The sequence below is a fragment of the Canis lupus genome, chromosome 16 (assembly GCF_048164855.1).
Source record: "Canis lupus baileyi chromosome 16, mCanLup2.hap1, whole genome shotgun sequence".
Classification (NCBI taxonomy): Eukaryota; Metazoa; Chordata; class Mammalia; order Carnivora; family Canidae; genus Canis; species Canis lupus.
Window position 1 is genome coordinate 13267168 of NC_132853.1, and position 21271 is coordinate 13288438.

At 51.0% G+C, this 21271-nt stretch overlaps 1 protein-coding gene and 1 long non-coding RNA gene across 4 annotated transcripts in view; one reads left to right on the top strand and one right to left on the bottom strand.

Annotated features, from left to right (window-relative positions):
* CACNA1B (calcium voltage-gated channel subunit alpha1 B) overlaps positions 1 to 18384 on the top strand; it is a 195640-nt gene extending 177256 nt beyond the window's left edge. For all 3 annotated transcript variants that reach the window (XM_072778906.1, XM_072778907.1, XM_072778908.1), the window contains 9 exons: positions 2608 to 2716; positions 8425 to 8532; positions 9018 to 9130; positions 10170 to 10297; positions 12409 to 12544; positions 12719 to 12835; positions 13987 to 14194; positions 14451 to 14695; positions 15096 to 18384. In XM_072778906.1, coding sequence (XP_072635007.1) covers positions 2608 to 2716; positions 8425 to 8532; positions 9018 to 9130; positions 10170 to 10297; positions 12409 to 12544; positions 12719 to 12835; positions 13987 to 14194; positions 14451 to 14695; positions 15096 to 15626 — 1695 coding nt within the window. In that variant the 3' untranslated portion in view covers positions 15627 to 18384. The remainder of the gene's footprint in view (positions 1 to 2607; positions 2717 to 8424; positions 8533 to 9017; positions 9131 to 10169; positions 10298 to 12408; positions 12545 to 12718; positions 12836 to 13986; positions 14195 to 14450; positions 14696 to 15095) is intronic.
* LOC140606073 (uncharacterized) lies at positions 11380 to 15522 on the bottom strand. The gene is made up of 3 exons (XR_012008508.1): positions 15443 to 15522; positions 15037 to 15211; positions 11380 to 11758 (listed from the first exon to the last, which is right to left on the bottom strand). It is a non-coding gene; the product is annotated as an uncharacterized lncRNA (long non-coding RNA).
* Positions 18385 to 21271: the final 2887 nt, after the last annotated feature.

Genomic DNA, 21271 nt, shown 5'->3' on the forward strand with positions numbered 1-21271 from the left:
GGTGGACTTACCCAGCCCTCAGGGTCTGAGCCTGGGGTAATAGGGGCCTGCAGGGCCTCTGGTACCCCTGAGGAACTCACTCCCAGCCCCGCACATGCAGAACCTCCCCAGGCCTGGGCTGCTGTCAGCCTGAGGAGGAAGCATCTCCAGGGCCTTGTAAGTGCCACTCTGTTATGAAGAAGGAAAGGGTGCCAGGGAGAGGCGTCCTGCTGTCATTCCTGGGGCTTCTGAGGGCTGCTGCCGGGTAAGGACAGCTTCAGGGGCCCAGGTGCTCCCAAGCTCCCTCCCTCTGTTGCTGAGGAGCCTAGGAGGCTGAGCTGCAAGGAGGAGGTAAACTGAGGGCATCTCCAGGCCTCCCTCCTCGGGGGGTGAGCAGGTCACATGGTCCAGCCCCAAGCCTGCTCCCACCTGCCCATGTACCCTCAGTCACCACACCCCCACCTTCCATCCCTCTAGCACTGCCCCCCCACCACCACTGCCCCATACCCAGAGCCCTCCTGCAGCTCCTAGAGCTCCCAGAAAACAGCCAGCCCCAGTCTGGCAGCTCCACCGGCATGTGTCTGGGGCTTCCCCACCACCGCCCTGTCTCTGAGCGAGCTTCCCACCAGAGCCTTCATCTCTCTGGTTCTGTCCATGCTGCCTGTCTCTCTGCTCTCGATCTAGGCCTACCTCTGTCACCTGCCTCAGCACAGCCTATGGGAGCTAGTGGCTCCTTTGAGCCACTGGCAGATCCCTTTTATGTCTTCCTCGGCCCTCCCCTGCCTGGCATGTATGTTCTGCCTGCCTGGAGGCCTGCATGCAAGGCTGTAGCTTTGTCCCCAAGAAGGAGAGTTCTGTCCACTGATACCTGAGGCCAGGTTGGGCATGCAGGGCCCTGATGGGCTAGCCTTTAGGGTCCCTCCCCAGCGGTACCAGCCAGTTCCACGGTTCTGGTCATGACTAGACCAGAGGAGGCATGGATGGGCCTGGGGAGCTAGGGAGGGTCCAGGAGATGTGCAGAGTGCTGTGACCAGGAGGGTCTAGGCCCAGGGCAGAGACACGTGTTTACTCTGGTCTTGCCCTGCTTCTTGAGATCCCAGCCCCTCTAGGGCCTGGGCAGGCCGAGGAGAGCCTCTGGTGAAGGTGCCCTGGACAGAGCTCTCTTCTCTTGGAAATCACCTGCTTGCTCCTCCTTGACGCTGGTGCCCGACTCCCTGACTTCCCTGGAGAGGAATCCCTCTTCCTCTACTATTGCCATCGGTGCTGGTCTACAGGGACACTGCTCTGAAAAGCCGATTTTCCTGGTGTGCGTCACACAGGTGATGTGTGAGGTCCTGGGACCATGATTGGATGTGCCAAGTGGGGCTTTGCCAGCATTCAGGGGGGCAGAGTCTGGGCCCGTGTCTCTAGCCACCCAGTCTCTGTTAGGCTGAGGGTTGGATTTGGGGCCAAGATACTGGTGGCAGGGCTGGGGGGTCCTCCCCAGAGGGAAAGAGATGCTGCTATGTCACAGGATGCAGTCTTGGCAGAGGGTAGGCAGACCCCAGGGAGAGACCTTGTGCCCCCATCTCTAGCTCAGTCTTGTGGTAGAGGACAAGACGCTGCTGTGAGAAGATAGTGGGGTTGGCTCATGGTGCCCCTAGGGCTACCTTGCCAGCTAGGTGATCTCCCATGCTGAGGACATTCCAGACATATTCCAGACAAAGTATTCCAGGGATACTTTTATTCCCGGACATCACGTAAGTTCTCAGAGCCTCAGGCTCTAGGCAGCTGCTGGCTATACCTAGAGGTCTGTGGTATAGATACATCTGTCTCCAGCTGTTCTGTCCTTGAAAGATGAGAAGAGGAAAGAGGCTGTTCACCTGATGGGGAAACAGGAGGCACAGCAGCAGGGCACTGGCCCCAGTCTGGTCCGGAGTACTTTTACTCCTACATGGTGGCCCTGAGCCTCCCCTCCCAGACTTCATGCTGGCCCTGTGCAGTCCCATCTGTCCCAGGTCCTTCTGACTGTAAGGTGCTGGATGCCTTTGGGGAGTGGCATCAGATGTCTCTTGCTGGCCCTCTGGCTGGGAGGTGTGAGACACAAGCCTTCCTGGGGTGGGGGGTGCCTCACTGGAGCCAGAACTCAGAGCTGTGCTCCTGGCTATCCTGCCCGCCTCTTGTCCAGTACTCCAGGCTGCAGGTGGAGATGGCAGAGCTGTGGGGACAGGGGTCTTCCCTCCTGTCTATAGGCTATCCCAGGGGACCCCAGGTTCCGCTTTACAGCCCAGACCCCTTCCTCTTCAGCCCAGGCCACACATCCCTTATTCCTGCCTTGGGTAGGGGTCCTTCTACCCCTGTTCTTTCAGAGGGATCCAGGCTTCTGGCTTGGTGCTATGTGACAATCTTCACCTGGTCTTCTATTTTTCTGCAGCTAGGAGAATCCTCAGCTCCAATGAGGGTGGGGGCCCAAGGGTGAGTGTGAATGCTGGCAAAACTCCCAGCCACCCAACCTTGCTTGGGCCTGGGCACCTGCAGAAGCTGCCCCTAGGAGGCCAAGCCCAGCCTCTAAGGGACTCAAGCACCTTGTAGTCCTGTGGTGGAGGGACCCTGGTGGGCCTGGCCCTAACCTGCTCCCCTTGTCCCTAGCGCCTGGTTCGTATGAACATGCCCATCTCCAATGAGGATATGACTGTCCACTTCACGTCCACGCTGATGGCCCTCATTCGGACCGCACTGGAGATCAAGCTGGCTCCAGGTGAGCAAGGCAGCATCTGGGGAGGGCACCAAGCCAGGGCTGGGCAGTCTCACTCCAGAGCCACCCCAGGTGGGTGTGCAGGGAGGAGGATGTGGAGGCTTGCGTGGAGGGGACCAAGGATAGCTGCCCATGGCACCTCTGTTGGCCGATGACTCCATTCCCCTGATAACCATCTTGCCAATGAGCATTGTAATTATCCCATTTTCATGTGAGGAAGCTGAGGTGCAGTGAGGTTAAAGGTTATCCAGAGCTAGAGCATGTGCAGGCACAACATAGCCTGGCCCGGGTTCATCTGAGGCAGCACCCTTCCCCAGGGTGGAGAGTCTGTGTGCCTTCTGTCCACTCCTTGTAGTGAGCCCAGTCCCTGTCAGGTCCCCTCCTGAGCTGACAGGACTGTGCCAAACTAGGAGAGGACAAACCTCCAGTGTGTCCTCTCCACCTTCCCCCTCCTGTGATGACTACTGAGAAAATTAAAGCCACCAAAGGGAGTGTGCACTGTCCCTACCCCCACACCGCCCTCCTGGCTGCGCCTGTGCCCTTGAGCTCAGCCATTTCGTTTGCAGTGGATGAGTCAAGGCCAGTAACCCCCACCCCCACCTTGCATTCTAGTTCCTGTTCTCATCTACCCAAAGATGTCACACTGGAAATTCTGCACCCTGCTTCTTTCCCTGCCTGTTTTTTTTTTTTTCCTCTATTGGATAATTTGTGTCAACAATGAACATGGTATTATCTCTCCCATCTTTAGAAAGTTTTCTTCCCCCTCCATTTGCTTCTCTATTTTTATTCTTCCCTTCCTCACAGCCAGCTCCTTGAGAGACTGGTCTGTATTGTCTATCTGGTCTCCTGTTTAGGCTGCAGTTGGGCTTCCCCTGCAGCGCTGCTGGAGCTGCTCTCATTAAGCTGTGCAGGGACGTCCACATGCTCGGCCCTTACCATGGCTATCCACAGCTCAGTCTTTCCTCAGTTGTCACATCCTTCTTTTGTGTTTCTTGTTCTGTTTTCTCATGTCTCCCACCCTCTGAATGTCACTGTTCAGTGACATTTCAGACTGTTCTCTCTGCAACCGTTGTCATTCCTCAGACTGTTCTCTTTGCAACCGTTGTCATTCCTCCTATTCTCATGGCTTTAAATACTGTGACTTCTAACTTTGTGTTTTTAGTGCAGGCAGCCTCCTGAAGACCTGCATTCTCCTGTGAGGAGCCACGTGAGAAAAGTTATTTACTGTCTCCACTTGGAGGCCCAGTAAACATTCCAGAGGTTTACTTGCCCAGACTTGATTGCCAGATGTTCCCCATGATACTTCCCAGAGTTGATTGTCAGATGTTTCCCATATTTCCCATCTCCATCAGTGGAAACCCTGTTCTTTCAGTTAGTCACTCAAGCCAAAACCTTTGGAGTCATTCTTACCTCCTCTTTTTTCTTTTCTTTACCCCAATTTTGATCCATGTCTCGTCTCTTGTCATGTCTTCTGACTCTGCCTTCAAAATACACCAGAATATGATCACTTCTTTGTCTTCAACCACTGCCAGCTCCTGGTCCAAACCACTGTATCTTGGGCCTTGACTAGATTGTTGCTGTAGCTTCTGATCAGTCTGCCTCTGTTCTTGTCTGCCTTCAGCATAACAGCCAGAGTGATCATGTTACAAATCAAACCAATAAAATTAATAAACTGGCTAGACCGATCAAGGAAAAAAGAGATAAAAATAACCAATATAAGGAATGAGAGAATACCACTGCAGGTCCTAATGCCATTAAATGGGTAGCAAGGAAATTTTATGAACAACTTTCCATCAATAACTTCAACTTAAATGAAATGGAAGAAGTCCTTGACACCAGCCATCAAGTTCAATCAAGAACAGAGAACATGAGTAGGTTAAGAAAAAAAAGGAAGAGATAATCTGAGTAGCACTATATTTATTACAGAAATTAAAATATATAGTTAAAAGCCAAACAAACAAAGAAACAACAAAGCAAATCCCAGGCCCAGTTAGCTTCATAGGTGAAGTCTACCAAACATTTAAGGAGGAAGTAATAATACCAATTCTATATAAACTTTTCCAGAAAATAGAAAAAGAGAAGGTATTTTTCAACTTACTGTATGATGCTAAAATTACTCTGATACCAAGATGAGACAAAGACATTATAGGAAAAGAAAATTACAGATCAGTATCCCTCATGACTATTGGCACAGAAATATTCAACACAATTTTAACAAACTGAATCTAACTATACTTATCTATTTGCTTGATGACAAAAGTAAGGTTTATCCCAGAAATGCAAGTTGAGTTCGTTTAAAAATCAATCCATATAATTTAATACATCAAAGAAGTAAAACTACATGACCATCTCAATAGATGCAGAAAAAGCATTTCACAAAATTAAGTATCTATTCATGATTTTTAAAATTCTGCATCAATCTGATCAAGGATACCTATGAAAAACCTTCAGCAAATCATACACTTAACAAAGAACGACTGACTCCCTTTCCCCTAAGATCAAGAACAAAGGAAGGATTTCTACTGTCACCATTCTTGTTCAACATCATACTTTATGTCCTAGCCTTTGCAATAAGTTAGGAAAAAGAAATAGGAGTCATACCAGTTGGAAAGGAAGAAATAAAATAGCTCCTAATAACAATTTACATGATTATGGAGAAATCTGAAAGATTGTAATAAATAAAGTCAATAAAATGGAGGCATCTGCAGGCCAAGGAATGCCAAAGATGGCTGTGAGCCACCAACATCTAGAAACTGGCAAGGATGAATTCTTCACTAGAGCATTTGGAGGAGGCATAGTCATGCGGACACCTTGATTTTGAGCTTCCGGCCTCCAGAACTGAGATAGTACATTTCTCTTGTTTTAAGCCATTTTAAAAAGTTACTAAAACTAATACACAATAATAGCAAGGTCACAGGATACAAGGTCAATACACAAGAAGCAAATTATTTCTATATATTAGCAATTAACAATTGAAATGGGAAAAAGTTCCATTAAAATCACACCAAAAACATGAAATACTTCTATGTTGCTGGATAACTCTAAAAAGTATGTATGTGAAATTTGTATGTTGCAAATTTCAAAACATACACTGAAAGAATCAAGACCTAAATAAATCAAGCACTGCATCATCTTCACACATTTGAAGACTCCATATTGTCATGATGTCAGTTCTTTCCATACTGATCAATAGAATAAATGTTAACTCAATCAAAATCCCAGCAGGTATTTAGGTAGAAATGTACAAACTCGTTCTAAAATGTATGTAGAAAAGCAAATGAACTTGAATAACAATTTTGAAAAAAGAATGAAGTTGGAAAACTTACTCTACTTGAATCAAAAGACTTTCTATAAAGCCTGTTAACTGAGATGTGTGGTATTGGTGACAGGACAGAGACATGACTCAATGGAACACAATAGAGACTCACACTCCCATTGCCAGTGGATTTTTGATGAAGTTGTAAAGGCAATTAATGGAGAAAAGATAATTTTTTCAACAAACGGTACTGGAAAACTTAGACTGCTTTATGCCCCCCCCCCCCCCAAAAGAAGGGAAAAAGCTTGACATTTAGTGTTTTTGCTTGGGCTGCCATAACAAAATACCATAAATGAATGGCTTAAACACAAAAATTTATTTTTCACAGTCTGGAGGGGGAAAGTAAATCAAGGTGCCAGGAAGGTAGGTTTCATTCCTGGCCCTGTTCTCCTGGTTTGTAGGTGGTCACCTTTTCATTGTGTGCTCACATGGTCTTTCCTTGAGTGCATACAGAGGGTGAACGAATTCTCTAGTGTCTTGTCTTATAAGGACACTAACTCTATGGGTCAGGGCCCCACCCCTATGACCTAATTTCACCTAATTACCTCCTTCTAGGCCTTATACAATCAAAATGAGCATTCAAATTTCAACATGTGAATGAGGGGAGCACCCAGTGCAGTCCATAGCACATACCTTCCACCTTGTACAAAAATTAACTTGAAATTGATCATAAACATAAATGCAAATGTGAAATTGTAAAACCTCTAGAAGAAAACACGAGAAAATTTTGACAATATGGAATTTGACAAGGATTTTTTAAGACACAAAAAGCATGAGCCATAAAAGAAAAATTGGTATATTGAACTTTATCAATATTAAAAACTTTTGCTCTTCAAAAAGACATTTAAGAAAATGAAAAGACAAGCTAAAGCAGTGGTGAAAACATTTTTGAAACATATATCTGATATAGGATCAGTTTAGAATAGATAAAGTGTCTCACAACTTAGCAATAAGAAAATTTAACAACCCAATAAAAATGGGCAAAGATTTGAATGACATATCACCAATATATATGTATATATATATGGAAGGCAAATAAACACATGTAAATACACTCAATATCGTTAATCATTAGAGAAATCCAAAATGAAGCCACAGCACGATAACACTACATGGTTATTATAATGGCTAAAATACTCTTTAAAATGATCATAATAAGTCCTGGTGAGAATGCATATTGTGGAATTCTTGTGATCCTAGTTTTGGCAGTTCCTTACCATGGCTCAGCCATCCCACTCCTAAGTTGGAAGAAGAGAAAACATATACCCACATAAAAACATATATGCAAGTATTTACAGCTTTATTTCATAATCACCTCAAAATGTAAGCAACTCAAATGTTCAAAAATGGTGAATGAATAAACTGTGGTGTATCCATACAGTAAGATAGTACTCAGCAATCAAAAGAAACAGACTCCTGATATGTTCAGCAACATGGATGAATCTCAGATGCATTATGCTGAGTGGGCAAATCCTACTCAAAAGCCAATATACCCTGTGATGTCATTTGTGTGATATTCTGGAGAAGACAAAACAACCAAGATAGAAACACACCAGTGATGGGATGGGATGGGATGGGATGGGATGGGATGGGATGGTAGGAGGCCAAGGGGTCAGCTGCAAAGGGAGCACAGAGGGACTTTGGCAGTGGTGCAGTGGGTGTACCATGTCTTGATCGTGGGGGTGGAAACATGGCTTTATGCAATCACCAAAATTTGTAGAATGGGATAACTGAAAAGGGTACATTTCATTGTATGTACGTTAAACCATAGTAAATCTGATGCTTAAAAAAATCAGTATTTTATCTGCTTAGCACCCTCCACTGCTTCCCCCTCAGCATCTACTCCTTGCACCACACTCCCACCTCCATAACTAGGCTTTTGTACTTCCTGGGCCCTTTCTGCTTTCAGGGTCTTACACATACCTCCTTCTCGTGAGACCTTTCCTAACTCCCCTGTCCAAAATTGCAGCCCTCCTCATAGTTCTCATCCATTCCTACTTGGCTTTTTCTTCATCCAACACACTGGATTTTTTGCTTACTGCCACTTTGTTGTTGATTCAGGCCACATGGTGCCGTGAAGGCAGCTCTGTTGCTTTTGTTCCGTCACCCAGAACAGCACCTGGCCTGTGGTGGGTGTTCACTCAGTCCTCCTGAACAAGTGGATGAATGGGTGGGTCAGCAGCTGGACCGCCAGGACCCACGTGCACATGTCTCTGGGCAGGTGCCATCAAGGGGGCTCTGACAGCTCCCCTGGCACTGCTTTCTCCTGCTTTGTGCTTCCTGCTAGTGCCATCCTTGCCCCATTTCCCCCCATATAACACCTGTCCCTGCCTGTTCCCCGAACGGGGCTCTGAGACGGCTCCTAACATGTCTCCCTTGTCTGCCCCCACCCCAGCTGGCACGAAGCAGCATCAGTGTGATGCAGAGTTGAGGAAGGAAATTTCCTCTGTGTGGGCCAATCTGCCCCAGAAGACCCTGGATTTACTGGTGCCACCCCATAAACGTAAGTGAGGCCAAGAAATTCCCCTTGTTCACCCCCTTTTTATATCCCACCCAGAGGCAGACCCGAGAGGCCTGGGCCAGGGTAACCTCATTACTAGTCTATCTAGACTTAGTTTCCACCTGCAGGGAAGATGGTCTTATAAGTGGGTGCATAGGGCCTGTGGGAGGGGACGGTCACCCACATTACTGGTGGGGGTTATACCTCAAAAAAATCCAGAGAAAATCAGGAGACTCCTACAGTTAGTGGTAAGGTGCTTAAAGATGAAACTCCATGCCTACTATATTGGAAGAAGATAAAGGGACCTGTGGGGAGAGTCAGTGCACCTCCAGGGGGTATGCGCTCTGTGTCCAGAGGCACCACATGGGGACCGCATGACTTTGGCCAAGCCCCATGCCCCTGCCTGAGCATGTCCAGGAGTCCTCGTAGTGGGGGCTGTTTCCTTGCCTTTCCTCCTCTACACTCCATCCTGTTTTCTCTCCCTCCAGCCGATGAGATGACAGTGGGAAAAGTGTATGCAGCTCTGATGATATTTGACTTCTATAAACAGAACAAGACCACCAGAGACCAGATTCACCAGGCCGCGGGAGGCCTGTCCCAGGTACCAGGTTCCAGGATTTCCGAGAAGTAGATCTCAGGCTCTGCTACCCGCCCATTGTTTGACAGCAGGGAGAACCCACACCCTTCCTGGATTTGCACAGCAGGAAAGGAAGTTGAGAGGTTCTTGCTGTGGCCTCCCCTCCCCAGCCCCAAAGTCAGAAGCTCCTTACAGCCTGTGTGCTTTGCAATGGCTGCTCTCTTGATGGTACTGGGGGTTTCCTGACTTGGAGAGCTGGTGTTCAGGAGCAGAAGAAAAGGGGCTGAGAGCAGGTGACCTGGAGATGGCACTTTTTTAAGTGGTAGAAGAAAGAAGTTGGAAGACTACTAGAGGAGGTGGTTTGGGAGGTGCTGGGAGAACCCGATTACCCTGCGCACAGACAGGGATCAGAGAGATTCAAGAGAGATTCAAGCTGAGGGGTCCAGGATCATGATTTCTTCCACTCATGACTTTGGCCTGGCTTGGGGTCCCATCTTCCTGATGTCATGCTTCAAAGATAACTTTCCCACACAGCCAAACCATCAGTGACCCTATGTAGACTCTAGAAAGTTCCCTGGTGTTCAGTGCTTACAGGAACATTCACCCATTGTGGGATAGGAAGTTTCTGATGCCCACACCACCACCCTCCATTCCCCTGTCTGTTGTGGAAACCCATACATACCCCCCTCCCCTGTTGTGGAAACCCATACATACCCCCACCCCCAAGCCCTGAAATCTCCTCAGAATTCCTGAGAATTCTGGTCAGTCCGGGGTTCATGCAGCCTCCACCTGTGAATTCAATTTGATGAGATGAAATCTTTTTACCATTTGTAGTTGGATGTGGTTCCCAGATTTTGTAGGTAGGTAAACTGAGGCTCCAAGAAGTGAAATTACTCTCCTGATGTCATTCACAGGCCAGGTTGCAAGTAAGCCCCTTCCTGCCTCATGTGAAGGGCTGGGTGCAAGGCAGAAAGAGCCCCAACCTGTGCTGTGGGGTCAGGCCAGCTTTCTGACACAGCTGTCTCTGTCCTCAGAGCTCTTCTTCTCTGCATCCCTTCTGCAGATGGGCCCTGTGTCGCTGTTCCACCCTCTGAAGGCCACACTGGAGCAGACACAGCCAGCTGTGCTCCGAGGAGCCCGGGTTTTCCTTCGGCAGAAGAGCTCTGCGTCCCTCAGCAATGGTGGGGCCATGTGAGTACCCAGCCAGGGTGTGTGGTACAGGGAGGGGGCAGGACTTCTGGTTTCTCTACCTCCCAGAGAGGCCGCCCGCAGGCAGCACTCCAGGACAGGGAGCTCTCGGGTGCCATCACCGTTTTTGGAGACTGGCTCCACTGTCCACCCAAATAGTTCACTGTGCTGCCTGAAAGCTATTCCTGCCAGCTGCTGGAATGGGCTGTGGTGGACTCCAAAGCTAATTCCTGGGTGCCTCTGACACTCAGTGGGTTAGACAGTTAGTGATTCCCACTGTTACTTCCCCATTGTGCATGCCCATTTCGTTATCTGGTGAGGAGCCTCTGCTTCTTCACTGACCTTTGGTGCCTGCTGACCACTGAGAAATTACTTGTTTCCACCTCATTCCCCACCCTATTCTGCTGATTGGCCTGTATGTTTTCTAGTCTTCCTAACTCCTCTAAGGATTTTGCCTCTCAGATCTCCACTCTGGTACTGATTTTTTAAGCGACTGCATTTTGTAAATAAGTTGGCAATGTCTTTCTTACCTATCCCCTAATTCTTGCCGCAATAATTCTTGGTAATGAACCACCTAAAACCAAGTGTGGTGAAGTAACAGTCACCTATATTGCACCATGTATCGCTGAGGGGTGGTAGCAGGCAGGCCTCCCCTCAGCCCCCCGCCTCAGCAGCGAGGGTCCCACATCTATGAACATCGCATGGCCAAAGCAAACCACTTGCTGAGCCCGAAGGGGGGCTTGTTCTCTGCCTCATCCAGCAAGGGCTGAGGTAGGGGCCTAATACCAGACGGGGCACAGTGTGCATGGTTAGGAGAAAGATTTCTTCCTCTCCTGTACGTGTTTTGGATGTTCTTTTTTGAAGCCTGGTGATGGGTTTTGGGCTCTTAATCAGGTAGGTTTTGTTGAGTAATAAATTGTCCTAACTTAGTGGTGTTACCTTTTACACCACTGTTGGTAAGTGCCCAGCTTGGCAGCTCCTTGGGCCTAGGCCTGGGCTAGCTCCCCTGGGGCTGGTGGATCAAGGAGATGTCTTTTTGGATTGATCTAAGCCAGGTTCAGTTTGGGAAAATGAATGTCATTTATTTTTCTTGTTATAAGTTTTATAAAATGAGCCACCACTCCCTTTTATTGCAAGTGAGCCAGGTCTGATCAGCCTGTACCAGGCAGTCAGGGCATTTACTGAGCCACCTAACAGACAGTGCAACTGGCTGCATCATGTAGTGGCCGCAGGGCTGACAAGGCCTGGAGGTCCAGCTTCCATTTTCCCGGCTGGGCCTCCTCTCAGGGCCACGGCAGCTCCAGACAGCATGCTGCAGAGGAGAGGCTTGCAACTCTAGGAAGATGGAGGATGATCTTCTCAAAACCCCAGCAGTAATTGGTCTTGTCATTAGTGTGGCCATCTGAGGCCATCAGGCTCCAGCTCTGAGCTCAGGGTGTGATCCATGCCATGCAACCTAGATGACTGAGAACAAGCAGTAGCCCAGACAAATGCTAGGCAGTGTCAGTGCCACTTGGGAGACAGACACCAGCAGCGTAAGGATAAGCAGATGGGGTGCATGGACTGGGGAAGGCCTTCCCCAAAATATGACAGTTGAGCCTAGATCTGAAGTGCAGAAAGGCCTCCATGGCTGGAAGTTGAGGAAGCAGGGAGGTGGCGGTGGATTTGGAGGGGTGAGAAGCAGGAGCAGCTCTCAGGGCTTGCTGCGTGCCCACAGGGGCAGAACATTCTTACTATGCACCACGCATGCTGTACACACGTGGCCTCATCCTTGCCAAGAACTTGCTCCCAAAGCACATGGGAGACCTTGTCGAGGGCTGAGGAACCTGCCGGATATCCCCAGATCAGAAAGTGGTAGGCTCAGACTTCCCTCAGAATAGTCTCCGGGGCCCTCTCTGCCCACCTACTCTGAGCCCTGGCAACCCGGTCCATATCCCTTGCTGTGTGGCCGCTTGGGGGTACCTGCACTTGAGGGGCTTCATGCCTCTGGGCTTCTTCTAGCCCAGAGCAGAAAGGGCCAGTGTAGCTTCCGGGCAGATTAGAGCCAGGTCCTTGGTGGGCATTCTGTGGCCCACAGACCTCTGAGTCAACAGGTAATCCTCTGTTCTCTACAGACAAACCCAAGAGAGTGGCATCAAGGAGTCTGTTTCTTGGGGCACTCAGAGGACCCAGGAGGTACCTTGTGAGGCAAGGACACCCCTGGAGCGTGGCCACTCTACAGAGATCCCAGTGGTGCAGCCAGGAAAACCGGTGAGGGCTCCTAGGCCTGGAGAGCCAGGCTGGAGATGGGGGTGAGACAGGGAAGGGAGTGAGACGGGTTGGTGGGAGATGCAGGAATGTGGGGTGGGAGGGGGGAGCCTGGAATGGGGGAGAAGGTGAGGGTGGAGTGGGGGCTGGTGTGACTGAGGGCTGCTGTATGCCCAGGCTGTGGATGTCCAGATGCAGAGCATGGCCCTGAGAGGTCCTGATGGGGAGCCCCAACCTGGGCTGGAGAGCCAGGGACGAGCAGCTTCCATGCCCCGCCTGGCTGCAGAGACTCAGGTGGGTGGTCTGGGAGGGTCAGGGTCATGGGAGGGTTGGGGAGTAGGGGATGAGGAGACCTGGCTTGGGAAGGGCTCATGTCCCATGCCAAGGCTCCCACCTGCACTGCAGCTGGACTCTGCCAGCCCCATTGGGCACCCCCAGAATACTGTGACGGTCTCAGGAGGTGCAACCAGAGTCCTCTGAGGCCTGCCAAGAGTCCCCACCACCCACTTGTGCTCAGCCTCCTGTTGGGGCACTGGGGCCTCCATCCCCCAGGCCTGTGTCCGTGACCCAGCCTTTCCCTGTCTCGAGGATGTACCTCTTCCACCCCAGCCCACACTCCCCACCCACACCCCCCACCAAAACACACGGTGCCCTCACATCCTGGGCTTCCTGTTTCCGCATCGAAGCTCTGGGGATGATCTGCCCTGTTCTTTCTCTGGACACTGGAGACGGCAACACCTATATCCCGGCTCCTCCAGGATGCTTTGACTACTGAGCAGGATGCTCCAGGGCAAGGGTGCTGTGGGCCCTTTCACAAGGACTCAGAGAGGGGTCTGCAGACCTGAGACTGTGTTGGGGGGCCCTGCTTTCACTTGCTGGGAGGGTTAGGGGCTTTAGAAGGGCATGGCCTGCAGGCTGGGGCGTTCAGTGCTTGCCTGGAGCGGACCTTGTCCCTGCCTCCTTCTGTGGTTCCTGGTTCTGCACATTTTAAATGACTTCGTTCTCTAAGCTTGTCTCTGCCTCCCATTGGTGGTGGCTCCTGCCCTCTTCCCCTTTCTGACCCTGGCCAGCTGGGCGGTCAGCCTGAGGACACCAAGTAGAAGGTGGGGGTCAGCACTTGGAGGGCCCATTTCCACAGGTCCTCATCTCAGCCCTGGCCCAGCAGAGCCATCACATGCAGCCACCCCTTGGGGTTCTCCCAGCCAGGCCCACAGCCCCCTTCCTGGTATCCTCCCTGTCCCCCGGGCGGCCTGGCCCCTGCCTAGTCTGGCAGAGATGGGCAGCACCTTATGCAGTGTACTCTGGGAGGAAGGGTGGACCTAGGTGGGGAGGACCTTTCCAGGGAGAGGGAGGAGCCTAGTGGTTCCTGAACCCTAGGCCCTCAGTGTGGAGCCTGCTCCAGGCCCCTCTCTCAGGCTGCACACCAACCCTGATCCTGCCTGCAGCCGGCCCCAGACGCCAGCCCCATGAAGCGCTCCATCTCCACCCTGGCGCCCCAACGCCCCCATGTGGCTCATCTCTGCAACGCAGCCCTGGACCGAGCACCAGCCAGCCAGGCTGTGCCCCACCACCACCACCGCTGCCACCGCCGCAGGGACAGGAAGCAGAAGTCCCTGGAGAAGGGGGCCAGCCTGTCTGCAGACACAGATGGTGGTGCGTGCGGGGGTCCCTCAAATGACCAGGGCCTGATGCAGGGGTCTGAGACCCTCTTCCTTTTTGTGCCTCTACCATACAAGCATCCTTGAGTGTGGGGGCGGTGGGTCCCAGGCCTGGTGGTCAGGTGGTCAGGGGTCACCTGCCCCCTTACCTCTTCCCCTGGGTCCCGCTGTTGGCCCTGGGCACCAGGTCTGGGGTGGGGAACTGTCTCCCCACGTGGGTTGCTGTGCTGACTTCTCCTCTTCCTGGCCAGCACCCAGCAGTGCTGCGGGGCCAGGGCCACCCCTGGGAGAGGGGCCCGCAGGCTGCCGGAGGGAGCGCAGGCAGGAGCGGGGTCGGTCCCAGGAGCGGAGGCAGCCCTCTTCCTCTTCCTCGGAGAAGCAGCGCTTCTACTCCTGTGACCGCTTTGGGGGCCGTGAGCCCTCACAGCCCAAACCATCCCTCAGCAGCCACCCCACGTCACCGACAGCGGGGCAGGAGCCAGGACCCCCGAGACCGGTAAGACAGGAGTTCTCACAGCCCCTTCTTACAGCCTCTGCCCCCACCCCATCCATGCTCCAAATCCTCTCATGTCCGGTTCCCAGGCCCCATCTGTACGGGATCCCCCCTTCCTCCCCTTTTCCTCCCCACCAAAGCTCCCCTCCCAACTGCCCTGGACTGGCCTTTAGTCTCTCCTCTCCCTGGGCTATGCCTGTCCCTTTGTCACCCATGGTTCTCTGACCACCACCCCAGGCCTAACGGTACCATCTGCCTTCACCCCATCATGTGCCCTACCAGTCCCCCCTCCCAGGGCACCTGCCTCTCTCTGTGCCCCTCACCCCCACCTCCATGGTTCTCACCTGCACTGGCCTCTGATCTGGTCCTTTGATATTTATTTGCTCTGTTCTGTTTTATGTAGGGTGGTGGTTCAGTGAATGGGAGCCCCTTGTTGTCAACATCCGGTGCTAGCACCCCTGGCCGCGGTGGGCGGAGGCAGCTCCCCCAGACTCCGCTGACTCCCCGTCCCAGCGTCACCTACAAGACGGCCAACTCATCCCCTGTCCACTTTGTTGGGGCGCAGACCAGCCTCCCCACCTTCTCCCCTGGTCGGCTTAGTCGTGGCCTTTCTGAACACAACGCTCTGCTCCAGAGAGACCCCCTCAGCCAGCCCCTGGCCGCCAGCTCTAGAATTGGCTCTGACCCTTATTTGGGGCAGCGTCTGGACAGTGAGGACACTGCCTGCACTCAGCCTGAGGACACACTCACCTTTGAGGAGGCTGTGGCCACCAACTCAGGCCGCTCCTCCCGGACTTCCTACGTGTCCTCTCTGACCTCCCAGTCCCACCCCCTCCGCCGCGTGCCCAACGGCTACCACTGCACTCTGGGACTCAGCTCGGGCGGCCGGGTTCGGCACAGCTACCACCACCCTGACCAAGACCACTGGTGCTAGCTGCACCGCCACCGCCACGCACCTGCTCAGCGGGTGCGTTCCAGTCGATGAGTTTTATCATCCACGCTGGGCTCCCGGGGACGCTCAGGGGCACCGAGGCGGGGGCAGCAGCCCCTGGGAGGAGGGGCCCCGCCTTTGGGGCCAGTTGGGGGGAGGCCCCACTGCTCCCCCCAGCCCCACCCCGCCCCCACCTCCTCTTTCACGCTGGACCAATTCCTGAAGCCCTTTTAGAGAGGGACGTAGCTCTCTCTATCCCCTTGTATGCTGCCTGCCGGGGTCTCATACCACAGACCCTACACGGGAAGTGGCTGCATGTGCTGCGTTAGGACCCTGCCAGTCTGAATCCTGTGTGGTGGACCCCAGCATCTGGGGTGTGTGCCTGGAGCCATTTTTAGGAGGTCTGAATCTTGTGGAGACCATCCTTTATCCAAGTGTGTGGTATGGAGGACCCTGGGGTGTTTAAAAGTTTGGCAAGATGAGACAGAGTTGGCGGTAGATGGCCGCAGCCTTGGGAGCCGGCCTGTGGCTCCATGCAAGTCTTGTTAGTGCCCACAAACATGCCCAGTATTGCTCTTTGTAGCTGAAGCAGCAAATGGACACCGGAAATACACTCACACACTCTCTATCCTCTCCCAGATGCCGTCAACCCCGACAGGGACCAAATCTGGAAAACATTCTTGCTGTTGGTTTTGGTTTTTAATCACAACACCCTTCCCTCTTTTGTCAATTCCATATACTTGATTTAGAAAAAAAAGAGAAAAACAGAAAAATAGGGAAGGAAATCGTAATATAACTTTAAAAAATCCAACCTATAGGAAGCTCTCAGCTCTTTGATGTGTGTGTGTGTGTGTGTGTGTGTGTGTGGCTTGTGTGAGGAGATGCTCTTGCATCAGCCTGGGTGGTCTCCCGGCTCTCCTGGCTCCTGCCGCTCTCCACCAAGTGCCTGACTTCCGAGCCCTCTCGTGCCAGGCTCCTGGGGGCGGTGATGTGAAGCCTGCGTGAAGCATGGGTGAATCCTTGGAGCTGGAAACGGTTCCAAATATCAACCAAGTGGAAAGCTGGTGTCCGTGAAGAACACTCATGTAACATCCAGGGGGACGGTTGTCTTGGAGACAAAGCAACCATTTCCCTGATTTCCTCCCACAAGTGGAAGGGTTTTCCTGGGAAGTCACAGAGCAGTGTAGAGCGTGTCCTTGTATGGGGTGTTCTCAGTGTGTTCTACATCTGAATCTCAGGGACGGGATGCCTGCCAAAGGGGGCATGATGTCTGTTGTCATGGAAGTTTCTTTTTGGATAATGCCAGAGAGGGAGAGGTGGTGGGAAGAGGGAGGGTAGAAATGTCGGGGCAGGAGAGAGGTCCTGTCTGAGGAGATGCCAGCACTTGGGATGTCCTGACCAAAACAGGGTCAAAAGCTGGAGGAAGCCACAGGGCAAGGAGAAGCTTGGCTGCTGCGGCTCTAGTGGGAGCATCTGAAGCCCTGCGCTATCTGTGGCATGAGACATGGGAAAGCAGGAAGTGAAGGAGAAATCCAACCTCATGGCCGCTCTCAAAGGAGAAATGCCATAGTTGGGAGGCTGTGCATAAAATGCTGGGAGACCCTTTGTTTTGTGAACAAAAGGAACATTTAGATGATTAGATTTTGGTGCATCCTCCATGTTTGGAAATGTCAGATGATCTCTTGGCTGGATCATGAGTGTTCTCATTGGCTTTTACCCCATGACTCATCTTAAAGAAACTTGGCCTGTGCTGTGTGTGTGCGTTTCTCCATGTGGAGGTGTGTTCCAGTGAGTGGATGTCGTTAACCTATAGGGCTATGCAACAAAAGACACACATTTAATAGAACTAAATCACATAAGACCGCCACCTGTTCTAGGGTTTCAGCATGATTGTGACCAAACCATTTTATAGAATTTCCTTACTGGAAGGCACAACACTCTGAAACTTCAAGATTACAGAGTATTTTACTGCAATAGGAGATAATAACTGGAATGGTATCTCAGACTGTGCATGAGATCGCTGTGCTCCTGTTGCAAAGCAGAAGGATATGTATTTTGATACTGATGTTTCATCTCTGGCCCATGTTATTTTGAATGTATCCATTCTGTGCAGAACCATGGCTGCTTCCCAGGCCATGTTGGGTAGAGAATCACTGTTCTAGCCCCACACAGTCTCACCAGTTTGTCTGGATTCTTCTAGACACTGGAATTGGTGAAAACTACAGGGAGTGGGGGGAGGAGAAACTGTGTCTTGTTTTCCTGACTTCGGGTTTTGTTTCTGTATCGTCTCTTCTCAGCTATCATGTTTCCACTGAGATCTCATAGTGAGTTGCCAAAATTGAAATGCATTAACCAGTTGTCTGCATCTGGACCAGTCAAGCAGTGGCTGTAGTTTGAATAAGTTATGTGTGCATGTAAAATATATACATATATACATATATACAAGTATGTGCATGGAAATGTATATCTTCGTACTTTTTGATACAATGTACTCATTTGTTAATTTTTAATTATATTTGATATAAATCAAAGGTTTGTTGCAAAACTTTATATTTAAGAACAGTGTTAAAAAACCCAAAAAGAAGTCCCAACCATGCAACACAACTGGGACCTGCTTTAAAACAATCCTGTGATTGACAAGTTTGCTGCCTGAGTAATATTGAACACCCAGACTTTGGATTCTGCTATTGTTTCTACAATGACATTTTGTATGAATCAAAGTCCTTGGATTAAAATAAACTTAGCAAAAAATCAAAACAAATGCCACCATGCTGCTGGGTGTTGTATGCAAGGGGTGTGGGAGTCAGCAATCTGTGAGTCCTCGTGAGGCCAGGCCACCTCTGTGGGCATGCAGGCAGGATTGCACAGCCAAAGAGATCTTGGGAGAAAATAAGAACCTTCTAACAATTTTTCAGGCCTGTTCATGATGCAAGTGTGGATTAGCCTGAGAATCTGGGTGGGGTTGTGGACAGGGCCAGGATTGAGATCGAGGTCAGGGTCTGGATCAGGGCCAGGGCCTGGGTTAGTTTTAAGCATAATTGTCTTTTTTCTCCCTCCTCCATCTCTCTGGGCCTTCAGGATAGATGGACTAACCCAGGGTCACACATGAATCAGAGGTGAGCTGGAGCATTGGTTTTCTGCACTTCACTCCTAGGCTCTCACAGAAGAAAAGTGAAATGTCCCACCTGTTCCCTGTTTCAGATCCAACTCAGCCACAGTCAAAGGTGGTAGAGGGCCTCAGAGGTTATAAAGGGTTCTTCCACCCTCCCACCTGGGAAGGGTGCCGCTGCCCACACTCTGCCTGGGTAGCCCCAGGTTTCAACACAGCCCTGACCCACAAGGGCACTCAGTAACATGTATGGCTTTATGCAGAACTGGCTGCAGTGTCCTACCCGCCCCCATGTTCAGCCTTGGGGGGGGCCCTCCTGGCACTGGCTGGATCCTTCGTTCCATCTGAGTAGTCAGTAGTGAACAGTCAGGAGACAGGATAACCCTTGGCTTCTGACCATCCAGGGAGGCACGTGTGGTCCTCCAGCTCAGCCCAGGCAGGGTCTTGACAACCCCCAAGGCCAGTTACTGAGCTCACTGTGCTCCTGGCAATGTAACAGGTCCATGGGCACATCTGTGTGGTTGAGACAAGCACCTCCTCCCTCGCTGTCTCTTAACCCTACAAATGTCAGATGTGGCCCTGGCTACAACAGCTATACAACACACTGGCCCCTGCAATCCTGTGGCCTCCTAACGGTGATGTAAACCTTTGACATGCGTACTTGTCAATAATCAAGGATATAGGAATACCTGTGTCTCCCAGCGGGCAGTTTCTCACTGAGGCTGCATGGTTTCGGAGAGCCACAGGCATGACTCGGGGACTGGCCTCCAGAAAACCCATCATGTGTGGATTCGTGGTGTGGAATAATCCTAGAGCCTCCCACTGCTTTGCTGAGCTATAATTTCCTTATCATCCTCACATATGGTCTCTGCTCTTTGTAAAGGAGAAGGAAGAGACTGGAAAAGGAGCCAGTTCTGTGGGGATGGGTGATTAATGTGGCCAGCGAGGGTGGGGGCAGATGTGGCTCCTGGGCTCCCTCCTCCCAGGGACACAAGTGAAGTCTGTGGGCCTTTCTGTCTCTGAGACACAAGGGCCCAATACCCAAGGCAGGAACACCGAGTTCACACCAACAGCAAAGTTGCTTTTTTAGCAAGTGGAAGAACATCTTGCCGTTGTGGGGGGACAGGAAGAGCACTAGGTGGGCGGCTACGGTCCCTGACCCTGAGTGAACTCCTTCCTTCCTTCCTTCCTTCTTTCCTTCCTTCCTTCCTTCCTTCCTTGAGCTTTAGATTCCACAGCCATGCAGGCAGCCACCAGTGATGTGGAATCTACTGCTTCCTCAGCCCAGCATCTGTTCTCATATCCACATCCAGCATCTCAGCTCTTCTTTGGGAACCACATCTCAGCTGCTTCCCATCCAAACAGTTCCAGAGGGCCTCACTTTCCACCCACATCGAAGATGGGCATATGATCCAAGTGCACCCAACCCCACACTCCATCCTCTGGGTGCCCCAGTGGTTTCGAGGATGAGAATATGACCCAAGCCAGGCCAAAGACACTTAAAGCCAGGACTTTCCATGGAACCCAAGAGAAAGAGAAACCCTTCCCAGTAGAATGGGTGGTGAGTCGGTGTCAGCCTGGAGTTGTGGGAGGCCCCAGATGTGGTAGAGAAACTGTGCCTGTGAATGGGGCCACCCCAGAGCACTTAGCAAGATGGGAGGTTGAAGACGGTCTAGGTCACATTGTGAGAGTGGACCTGCCAGGTCCAAAACCACTCTTGCCTCTTGCAAGTATTAATTTATTTCTATCATTAAAAATATTAATTTATTTTACTTCCACGAGTGTGCCCGGTCCCTTGCCATCCAGAAAGTGCCAGCCGACACGTGAGGATCAACAGTCCTGAGGCTCCCTGCGCCCTGTGTCATCACTGGGTGGGGCATGGCCCCGGAGGGGGACAGGGAGACAATGGGTGGGTCAGGTCTCAGGGGAGCTGCAGAACAGTTCTGTTCCTGTTCCTTCCCTATCCGTGGAGAGGAAAACTGCAGAGCAGTGAGAGGAGAACCAGCAGGAAGAGGCCCCTGGATGGCTAATTGGTCTGCTTATTTTTTCCCTTATTTTAAGGTCCATTTTGTTAATGTGTTAATGTGTTTTTTATTAGGGTGATTTCCTAATCACCACATTTCCTCTAGGCTTCTAGTCTGATGCAATAGGTTTCTCTTGTTTGACTTTTAATTTCTACTTTCTATTTTTCTTCAGAATTGTCACAATGAACAAATATGGCTATGTTATTATTTCCTAAGTCCATACTTTATTCAGCTTCCCTCTGTTGTACCTTTTTTGGCTCCATTGTGGCATGCAGGGTGCCACATGACATGGTCATCCTGTCTCTTCAGGCTCTCCTTGGGTGGGACAGTCCCTCAGACTTCTCTTGTTTCAGTGACCTTGTTGGTATTGAGGAGGACTGGTCAGGCATTTTTACATAGACCTGCATTGGGATTTACTTGTTTTCCTCATGGTTAGTCTGGGTTTGTGGATTTCAAGGAAGCAGATCACAGAGGTAAAGTGTTCTGTCATCACTGTATAACAAGGGAACACTTGT